We start from the raw sequence: 11,484 nt of genomic DNA, 5'->3' as shown, positions 1-11,484 counted from the left end.
ACGAGATCTGACCCCGTCCTCTTCCTGTCTCGCAGATCAGGATGATGCCTGAGGCGCCGGGTCCAACGCAATCCTGGGTCGGGGTTCCTGGCGCTTAGGAAGAGGGTAGCATTTGGCCGAGCGAGAGCATCCCCGCATCTGCTGCGCTTTAGCGGGCTGAACGGCAGGGGCGGCAGGTGTTGGTTTTACGGGCTGCTGAGTCGGCGCAGACTTAGGGTGAGCAGAGGCAGCAGCGGAGCTGGAGCGCTTAGGCAGGAAATGTCGCATAGCCTCTGACGATTCTGTGCCTCTGTGAAGCGCTCAGCGAATCCTTCGACCGCCGGGTCGAAAAGACCTTTGGGAGAGACTGGAGCATCGAGGAAGTGGCGCGCAGAGCCAGGTCGGTTGCGCTCCTCAGATCCCTGAGGGGCGCGGGGTCCAGGCCAGACTCATCGGAGGATGCGAGAATCTTGGCCTGGAAGACCTGGAGGACCGCCATTGAATGAAGCGCCGAAGCCGCCTGTCCAGCTGAAGTGTAGGCACGTCCAGCGAGAGCTGAAGTGGTTCTACACGGCTTGGATGGGTGAGCGGCATTTGCTCTCCAGCCGATGGCCGTGGGAGGGCAGAGATGCGCGGCCACTGATCTAGGGGAGGTGGCTTATCGTACCCTTTTTCTTCAGCGCCGTCGATGGAAGTGAGGGCGGATGAAGAAGCAGTACGGAGGCGGGCGGAGTACGGAGTGCGCCACGATCTGGTGAGCTCATCATGGACCTCCGGGAAAAACGGAGAGGAACGCTGACGAGGGGCCTGGTGGCGCCCCGGCAGGAACCAATCATCCAGATGGCTGCGAGAGGGCTCCTCTGGCGGAGACCACTCTAAACCCAGCTCTTCAACCGCTTTGGAGAGGATACGGAGAAGCTCGGCATCCATCCCATCTTTGGTGGCGCTGGGCGCGGACGATGGCGAGGGGGTGGGGTCATTCACCGAGCCCAACAGCTCCTCTGCATCCGATGCTGCCAATGACATGCTGTCATCAAGCAGCTTGTCCTCACTTCCCCCAAATGAGATCAGGTCGCTCGCACAAGCAGAGGGACGCTGATTAGATTGGGAGAAAAGGATGGGGGAATACTCTCTCTGGGGCGAGAGCGAGGCACGCGGGATCTGGGCTGATGTGGGCTCGCTCGCAGCTGGTCGCTCGATCCCTCTGCCCCACTGTTTTTTCCTCACAGGTCCCTGGGAGGAAGAAAACGGGAGGGCGCGAAGGGCGGAGTCGCTTTCTGAAAAGAAAATGATCCGTGAGCGGAGAGAGGTGAGACTGAAGTTCTCGCAATGGGAACAAATAGTTCCCGTGAGCGCAGCTTCCGCATGGGATTTCCCCAAGCAGGAAACGCACTCCGTGTGGCCATCATCGGCGTGCAGGGGAGACCCGCACGAACCGCAGTAACGGCGTGGCATTTGCAACATCGCCAAGCTCTTTTAGTGTCGCCGGATGGCAGCAGGGGAAACGGACCGGAACTGCTGCGTCGCTGAAGCAGCGGAGAAGCAGGTCAGCCGTGCTGAGAGGTCCCGATTCCAGCTGCGAAGGCGTGTCAACAGCGAGCGGTTTCGGATCAGCTTGAAGACGTAGAGTCATCGCTGAAGGAGAAGAAATCTGAGAATCCTGTGGCGAATGCCCACTCATATAGCCAGATGCCCCGCCCATTCTGGCAGGCTTTGGCTGGCTTTGGCGGGCTTCGTCGCCATAGGCTCGTGCAGCTCCGCTGCCTAGCCATTGGTTCGCTTTTAATACACTGCACGAACCAATGGCCGTACAGTTTCACTGTGTGAATGAAAAGGCTTCAGTTCAGGAGAAAAAAGGCTTTTTTCCCATATGCGTCTAGGAAGACGCAGTACAAGTGTAGTATTGAAAGGGAACTGAAAAAGGATTTTCGGTAACACTTTCTATGAAGCCCGTATTTATAATACATTATAAGGGTATACTTAAGGCATTATAATCAATGCATGATGCATTATAAAAAAACTTATAATATGTTATATCAACTCATGAATAATCATAACAACAGTTATAATACATCATAATACTTACATATTTGTGGTTATAAGTTTAAGAGTATGATTATTTATAACACAATGAACACGTTGCATCCACTTTTACAATGGATTATATTATGGATTTTCTTATAAAACATACTTCCACCATCTTTTATTTATTTATTTATTTATTATTTATTACATCAGCAATACTTAGTTATGTTATAAATTTTATTGACATGGGTAATGGGTAAATGGGTAAAGACATGCACAAATTCAAATGGAAACAAATTTGTTAATAGTGTAAGGATGATATATCCATTTCACTTCTCTATGACTGTAATTACTTGATCAGTGATGACAGTGACTAGCTGGGAAATATGATACTTTTGATTTATGTGAAAGAGAAAATTTAGCATGATTACATACCTTGAAGAACTGACAGATCTTAAACAGCTTAATTTAGCACACTAAATCAAAACACTTGTGATAAGGTGTGGTAATAATGACTTCCAATAAATCTGCAATGCATATTAATGCAAAGTGGAATTTAATCTGGGCAATAATTATGGTTTTAGACTGGGATGACTGCCAGACTGAAAATGAAAGCATGGTTATTCATTTATTCTCTGCTAGCTGATGAACTACAAGAAGTCTGCAGCTTAAATTACATTTGGCATTTCTCTTGTAAATTTCAGCATTTGATCAAATTCTTTTTATTTTTATAAAGACCTGCCTTCTCACTGTAAGTGAGTGAGTGAGAGACTTCACACTTTATGTGATGCCATGATAATTATTCACTCTCACCTCTAAATTGAAAGGCAAGCGCTCTGTCAAACTAGACAACAGCTCTTAAAATAATTGAACGCATACTGATCCGTGTTAAACAACTATGAGGGAAAACAAACAAAAATGTTTAAGTATTTAACATCTTTTTTTTTTTTTTTTTACTATTGCTGTATGGAATTTAGTTAATAATAATAATAATAACTGCCAACATAACCTCATAAAAATCTTTAAAAAAATCTATATTTTTTTGGATTTGGTGAGAAATATATTTACATGGCATGTTCAACTCATATAATTGTATAATTTGGTTTAATTCATATGTAAATAAGTGACCAAGACATTGCCAACTTACCTGACATATAACTAAGATATCACACTTTTAATAGCAAGAGGGACAGAGAGGTAAAAAAAACACACTTTTTTATGATACAATATGTCGGGAATAATAATCTTGTTTATAGTCTGCAGTGACATGATATCTGCCTCAGGGGAACGGAACTACATCAATTTTTCATAAACTGAGGAAAACTGCACATGACTCCCTCCAAGAGCTGCCAAAAGTGAAATAACAGCTTTTGAAAATCTCTCTCTCTCTTCCTTCTGCAGACACTGGACGACCTTTATGATCTTTTTCACATACGTTTGGTGAGATGCTAATGAAGCTAATCTTTTTGCATGGCAAAATTATCTACAGTAGTATCACACTTCATAAAAAAATGTGTTCATTTACTGTCATGATGCTTTGAGAGACCAAAATGTCTGCATGTAAAATTCTCTTCAAAAGTGACATGTCTGATTTACGCTGATTTCATATTTCATAATAATTCAAAAGAAATAAAAAGAATAAAATAATTTTTCCTATTAGCACCTGACAAAATCAGTCTAGTAAATCTAGCATTGATTGTTTTTACAGCATTGATACATACCTAAACACTGAGAGGCTAAGGCCAGTACTTACCCCAGGGGTTAAACAGCCGTGACCTTCTGCAGTGGTATGCGATTTTTTGCTCACAGTGTTCTGACAGAGACACCAGGGCCTTCAGCTGTTCAGATGAGGCGCTATAATTAAACCATCCGACATATGGCTTCTGCAGTGTAGAGCCTCGTACTCTGACTGCAATCGAGCTGTTGTGACGAACCTCTGTCCACATTTTGTTCCCTGAAACATTTGATACTCTGCATTATTCCAACATTCCAGGGCAAGTAAAAGGCACAAAACAAATGAGTGTCTTTTTACCATTTAAGAAATGGGAGATAGAATGTCTTTCCAACAAATGTAGGATTATAAATAACAAAATAAAATAAAATAACATCGGGAGTTACATACCAAAACATACATTTTCATTGAGCAAGAAAATGAGATAAATTAAGTTACTGGCCATTCAGAACTTCTACTACCCAAAACAAAAATAATAGAAATTAACCAGATTCACTGCTTATTCAAAATCATAATAATAATAATAATAATAATATATTTATTATTAAATCTGATTCTAAATCATTAAATGGCTTTCAGTTTTACAACAGTCAATCATTCTTTGTGGAAACCATAAAAATAAAATAAAATAGAAATAAAAACAAAATTACTGCATGGTGACTTCTCTTATAAAACCATGTTTGTTGTAATTCCCAAATATAGCTCACTCCAAAATTAATGTTTAATGGCAAACACATTGAAGATTAGCAGACAGGCTGTCAATTGGTAAAGGGATCAGCTGTTTCCCCACAAAAGTCAGCGTACTGAATTCAGCATATTGAAGTCTATCCTCCACTGATATGCATTCAAATCAGACACAGGATGCGTCAATCTGTACTCGCATTCTCAAGTTCAAGGCGGCAGTCAAAAACAGTGAATCTACTCACTAGTATGCAGGCAAAAGTTCACTTCAAGAATGAATAAAGTGGTATCACTGAGTCTGAAAACAGTGCAAATGGAAAAAGAAAAAGCGATCTATATATTGCTATATGAAGCATTCACTTTATTCAAGCCACAATAATGAAAAAAAAAATATATACAAAATCTTCCAGCTTAGGGTGAAGTCAGTACCTTCAAATATTTGTCCCAAATTGTTGTTAATGTAATTTATTTTAAAACTATGTGAATGGCGTGGCAGGATTTTGAACAGCCCCTGAAGTCATATATAGCTGGGCATCTCTGACAGATGCTGAGTGATGCGGTGTACGTACATTCATAGAAAACAATGTATTTGCATTTTAAAAATGTAATGCTTCTCGTCCAGTGTCTGATCCTCCTTACACATTGTTTAGTTAATGTTGGAGGCTCCTGGTTGGAGGGCATAATCTATGAATCATGACCCGCCAAATTGGCTAGTAAATTGATATGTGTTACCTATTTGGAAGGTGTTAATTTCAGACCCTGTTAATAATGACTTTTAAACTGAGTAAAACACACGGGAAAGATATATCAGTTTGGTCAAATCTAACATTTGAGCTGGGGGCAGAAAGAAATAACTGACCTGTAATATTACAGTAGACCTGAATAGGATCAAGAGGGCCACTTCCATCAGGATCTATAGAGAAATATCCAGAAGTGCTTCCTGCAAGCCTGTAGTGTTCACATGACGCTTCATAGATGGCTAAAAGATACAAACAGGGAATACAAGATTTCATCAAAGCACCTGAAACATTTCACAAAGATCAAGGCTATTGTTTAGATCTTCTTTACGAAACAGTGCTGTCTAGATGTCTGTACTTTTAACAAACATTATGTAAAGATGATTCCTGTTAAAAACAGACATTGAGCAAAAAACACAGATCTGTATTTCATAATACATACAATGTATGTCATGTTAGTTTTTGTATTGTGTGCGTGTTTTCAAAGCGTAAACTCTTCGTAAATTCAAAAAACCCTAAGGGAACTTAGACAGTGAAATAATGTAAATTACTATTTAGTTTAAAAAGTCTAAAACTTAGGTGCTGCAAATATAACCTTCCCTTGTGTGTACGCCTGACATAATAAATATACAGAAAGTGTGTTTGAAATGTAGGAATCCATTGCGCAGACCTACAGTTATGGCATGTAGCTCCACTGTATCCTGTACCAGTGCAATCACAGGAGAAAGAAGACCATGTCTGGGAACACCGGCTGCCATGCTCACAAAAATTATACAGACACCTGTCACATAAAAAGAGATACGCAAACATTTAGTTCAAATATACAGTAAAAAAAAATTAAAAATTTGAACAATCTAAGTGTGACCAAGGATTACAAAGTAATTTGAAACAGAATATAAGCAGTCAGCATCAGGCTTATTTTGAATTAAAGTCCTCAGATGACAGAGAACCGACTACATGTCCATCTCAAGTCAAAATCAGTTTCGGAGACTGAATGAGTATATCTGCATACAATTAAGTTGTCTGTTGCTGGCATTGAAATAGCCCGTAATGTGGCCGTAATAAAACAGTCTGTTAAAACAAGAGAATCGTTGGGCTTTTGACAGAATATTTTATATCAAGTGCAGCTGGATCTAATTTAGAAATGGTAAAATTAATATGTGAATTTGTATGAGGGGAATATCAGAGACAGGGTTGATGTGACTGTCGCTTGCCTGCAGAAAATTCATTTTCTTTTCAAGAATTTATTTGCTTTTCTATGAAAAGCAAAAAAGCCATGATGGTTCATGATCTGTAACAAAGGGAACCTTTTTACAAATGAAAGAACAAAATAATCTAAAGCTAAAAGCTTACGCAATAGAGGCATTTAGTGTAGTACTGGATAACAAGAAATGTAATCTTAACCCTGTATAGAATACTAAAGAAATAATGTACATGAATATTAACATACAAAACGTTTAAGATTTAGGATGATTCAGCAAATTTCAGCTCATTTCATCCATCTGTTTTCCTCAATAAGAGTGCTAGATGAGCTTTTGATTTTTTCAGTGTAGGAAAGTCTTTAATGCGATGCCTGTAAACTAATACACAGACATACAAAAAATGTATATGCTTGCTGGGGACGTGTTGATTAATAGCGAATTAATTTGTCTGCTTAACCTTCACAATTACCAGCCTTTTAGGCCTGCATATATTATTTCACAGAGCTCAGTTTGCACGCCTGGTCCCTGAAGAGCCCACTTTACGAGGCCTCCACGTACAATACAGCCATTAACCACTACAGGGAGAGTCAACTGCAGGCTGGATACAGTTTCAGGTGATGATTTCATTACCTCTGTGCTATTTCTAGTCATGCTTGAAAAAAGGTTTTGCTGGACCATAAAATTATGCCAACCAATGTGCAGAACTGCTCTGCAGCAATAAACCGCCCTTAGTGATCAAGGTTTTTGGTAAAGGGACATTGTCTAAAGTAAAAGTCGATGACCTAAAAATGTGTTGTAAGGTTTGTAATGTAGAAAAAACAGGACACACTGTGTGTGTTTTCAATGAATGATGGACAACCAATCTCCATTGGTGATTTTAACTGGTCTAATAAAAGTCCCATTAAATTATATAACAGTCATTTTAATATTTCAGTAACATTAAACATTTAGAAGAGCATTAATATTATTAGCAATATAAAGCCATAACTGTAATATAGTGACATAAATTAAAGGAGAACTAACACATATGTCAAAATTGAAGGGAATAAAAACATAGTCGTGACATGAGAATGAATAATCTTATTATCAAGAAGACACATGCAGCAATATTGAGGTTATTTTGGGGTTTTCAAACTTACGCCAATAAGGACCCCCAAACATGATGATACCCTTGTAAAATAAAAAGGCTATATACATACACTACTGTTCAAAAGTTCTAGGTAAGGGTTTTTTTTTCAGCAAGGATGCACTAAGTTACTCAAAATTATCAGTAAAGGCTTTTCCAAAAAATCCTGAAGAAAATGTATCATGGTTTCCACAAAAAAATTAAGCAGCACAACTGTTTTCAACTGTGACAACAATTAGAAATGTTTCTCGAGTACCAGACTGAAGTAATGGTTGCTGAAAATTCAGTTTTGCCATCACATGAAATAAACTACATTTAAAATATATTAAAACCTCATATTTTAAATTGCAATCATATTTCACAATATTACTGGTTTTATTGTATTTTTTATCAAATAAATGCAGCCTTGTTGAATCTTACCAACCCCAAATTTTGAACGGTAATGTATGTTCATGCATAAGATTGATTACTATTTATACTGTGTGAAAAAAAGTTATAACTTAATATTTACTTAAAAAAAAAAAACTTTGATAGGCTCCAACATTCTAGCAACAAGTGGTTTAGAGAATGGATGGATGGAAATATATTTAACTGATTTTTACTTTTTTACTGATTTCAGTTTTTAATCTTATTAAATAGACAGCATATCTGTTAACTCTAAAAACTGATGTCAGTAGAATAAAATAATTAAAATTACCCCATTGTTAAAAATAATTATAAAAACTCCTGTAATAAACTACACATTACTATCTAAGACAATACACTGGGGTATTAGGTAGGGGGAGGGAGGAAACTTCTTTATAAATATATACAAATATAATACTTTGATACTATTTATAATTGACACAGAACTATAATATTGTTACTTTTAGTTAGTCATTCCTCAACACTGTTTTATGTGATAGCCAAACTATTTCTGATAAGCTCTTATAGCTCATTTGGAGAAACCTCACCTGAAATGGTTTCCCATGTGTCACCACCTTCAGACAAAATAAGGACTACATCATTAAAATAAAGAAATGGATGTCTTCCACTGAGGCTTCATTAAGTTTGAAAATGTAAGTGCTAGACAAAAAAACAAATTTGTCTCCATGGAGAAGCTCTCTTTGACAATATCCAAAACCCAAAAGAGGGCAAAACATTCCAGGGGTCAGCTATTTTGGCACTTGATTATCAGAGATGTAGTCTGAGGCTGTGTACAGAGGGGACAGAGACGGAGGAAAGGTTCAGTCTAGCAGCCGGGAGCATTCGCCCTCTGGCAGGCTCACAAAAACTGTCACATAGCTCACAGCGGAGGCCCTCAGTCTATGACAGCTGCTCATGAATGATTTAGACTTGCCACTGATGGAGGGGTCTTGTCATGTTCATACAAGTTCACTATTAATAAAATCCTGCTGTACAGAGAAGCCAGTGGGACATGTCCCTGCCGCCAAATAAAAACACATTGAGAGACTGAATAAAAGCCAGTACGGGGAGCCGGTTAAAGTAGAGCAATTTGGGTGCTTCTGAATAGTGCAAAACATACTAAAGGTGAGAATATATTTCCCAGGTTAGAACTGAATTATGTCTGAATTAAAGGATAGTTTCAGGCTTGTTTCTGAATTTTAATTGAATTTGACTTGAGGTAGCAAACAGTATGTAGAACTGAATGTAAGGAAGTAGAATTAAAATGAACTGAAATTCAAAGACATTCATATATGAATTTTAAAAACCATCTACAGAAATTTGTATTTTTAATTTATATATTTCATTAAATTCATTCAATTATGCAATTCAGTAAATTACTTATCCTTTCAGAACAATTCAAGTTCTGTTGTGTGTTGTGAGCTTTTCATTTTTGGGTGAACTATTCCTTTAATCAGCAATCTGATTTTAATAATAACTTAGGTTTAAGTTATTAAATGAGATTTTCTATAGAATCTTTTAGAATAATTATGATGAATATTGTAGGTAACACTACAGTTCAGAAGTTTGGGGTCAATAACATTTTTTAAAGAATGTAATGCCTTTATTCAGCAAGGACACATAAAACAGATTAAAAGTGACAAAAATGTAAATACATAAAATATAATATACATTATTTGAACTTATAATTCAAATAAATGATGTTCTTTGAACTTTCTATTCTTTAAAGAATTCATTAAAGAATTCAACCAAAAATAATTGATAATTAACACTTATAATTTACTATCAATGCATTTTAAAATACTTTGTTATAATAGAAATGTATTTTAAAAGTTATTTTAAATTGTAAGAATATTTCATAGTATTACTCTTTTACTGTATTTTTGATCAAATGAATGCAGCCTTGGTGAGCATAAGAGACTTCTTTCAAAATTATCAAAAAAATCAAACAAACTTTTGAACAATAGTGTACATCCTCTTAGTCTCCAACAGTTGTATAACTGAAGATATCATTACCCATCGTTGGCATTTATCTTGTTTACTCAAAAGAAAGTAAATAAGGAGACAAGAGTAGAAATCTCTCTTCCTTAAAGCAGGACCACTGTAGGGGACAGCAGGGGTCATGCAGTTCTGGGTCAATGAGGCTTCTGATTCCAGTACGCGGTAATGAGAAGAAGTGTGAAATGCAGCACTGAGCTTGTTAGTTGGCCGCAAACCTAAATGAAAGTACAAATGAACTTCCTCCAGTTCTAATTAGGGCTCTGCCGATAGTCCAGCTCAGCCAGCACGACCTGGGGCCTTAATGACAAAGAACAGCTCTGACATGTTCAAGTTTCCAAGGTGTCATGAATAAAATAAAATCCAGTGGATATTTTTGTGGTGGAAAAATGTAAAACAGCAACAGAAATATGGATCAGACATATGTTCAGCTCAGTGAGGAAAACCGCACCTGTCACGAATGCCACATAAGTCAAACTGTAGCTGATTGTAGTTGCCTAGATGACCTTGCTGGACTGAGAGAAGATCTACAGGTTGGTTGTTGACAAGGATGAGCCGGACGCAGCCTTGAAAGGCCATCGTGGGATTCAGGCAGCTAGAGTCATTCTGGGATACAGGACATCCTGAAAGAATTGATGAAAATACACCTGACTGTAGATATGGATGTTATAATAGAAACAATAAATTGTGTTTCAAAAATCAGACTAACAAAAAAAAATGATATCTTCCCAATTTTACTTTGAAGGCCTCCAACACATCATTATGTTCTATTGCTCCATTGACAACTGTAAATCAACATCAACAAAATATCATAAAAAAAAAAAAAAACATCAAAACATGGCCGTTATGAGCATTGCTTATAGATTTTTAAATATTTCATTTAATATTGTATACATTACATACATTTAATATATAATCTGCTATAATCTAGCAGAGTTCATGATTAGCTCTTACCAGTGTTATTGTTAACTAAACATAAAACTATTATAAATTGTTTGTTTTAGTTAAAATAAAGCTGAAATATAATATAGAAATATTGTAATTATACAAATATAAATATACAAATAAAATATAAACATCAGATCATTAAAAATGCTGCCTTGGCAACTAACTGAAATAAAATAAGTTGAAGTAAAAAAAAATATTAAAACTAAAACTGAAATACAATAATTGTAATTTATTAAATTAAATATAAACAAAACATCAAAAACAAAATAATATAACTGACAAAAGCACATAACAAAATTAATTAAACTTGAAACCAAAATTAAAATAAAAACTGAAAGTATAAAAATAAAAGCCAATTCAAAATATTCATAAATACTACAATGGTATATAAGTACTTAAATGACACTGGCTCTTACATGCTGATTTATATTATTTATTTTATTTTATTTTAAATATTAACTTTGTGATCTTTTATATTTTGTTAGTTAGTGGCAACTGAACAACAGAGTTGCATACTCAAAGTTTTGAATGCAAATATGTGAGTGAAAGTGAAGTGACGTGTAGCCAAGTATGGTGTCCCAAACTCGGAATTTGTGCTCTGCATTTAACACATTCAAGTGCACACACAGTGAGTAGTGACAGACAAACACA

General features: G+C 37.0%; 1 protein-coding gene across 1 annotated transcript in view; it reads right to left on the bottom strand.

Moving 5' to 3' along the window:
* LOC107658203 (contactin-associated protein-like 5) overlaps positions 1-11,484 on the bottom strand; it is a 64,869-nt gene that overhangs the window by 18,123 nt on the left and 35,262 nt on the right. The window contains exons 11-14 of the mRNA XM_016446662.1: positions 10,337-10,508; positions 5,829-5,935; positions 5,277-5,396; positions 3,758-3,958 (exon numbers count right to left, since the gene is read on the bottom strand). Of these exons, the coding sequence (XP_016302148.1) occupies positions 3,758-3,958; positions 5,277-5,396; positions 5,829-5,935; positions 10,337-10,508 (600 nt within the window). The remainder of the gene's footprint in view (positions 1-3,757; positions 3,959-5,276; positions 5,397-5,828; positions 5,936-10,336; positions 10,509-11,484) is intronic.

This window comes from Sinocyclocheilus anshuiensis, unplaced genomic scaffold (genome assembly GCF_001515605.1).
Source record: "Sinocyclocheilus anshuiensis isolate Anshui unplaced genomic scaffold, SAMN03320099.WGS_v1.1 scaffold263, whole genome shotgun sequence".
Lineage (NCBI taxonomy): Eukaryota > Metazoa > Chordata > Actinopteri > Cypriniformes > Cyprinidae > Sinocyclocheilus > Sinocyclocheilus anshuiensis.
The sequence above is the reverse complement of the archived record's forward strand: the minus strand, read 5'-3'. Positions and strand labels throughout refer to the sequence as shown.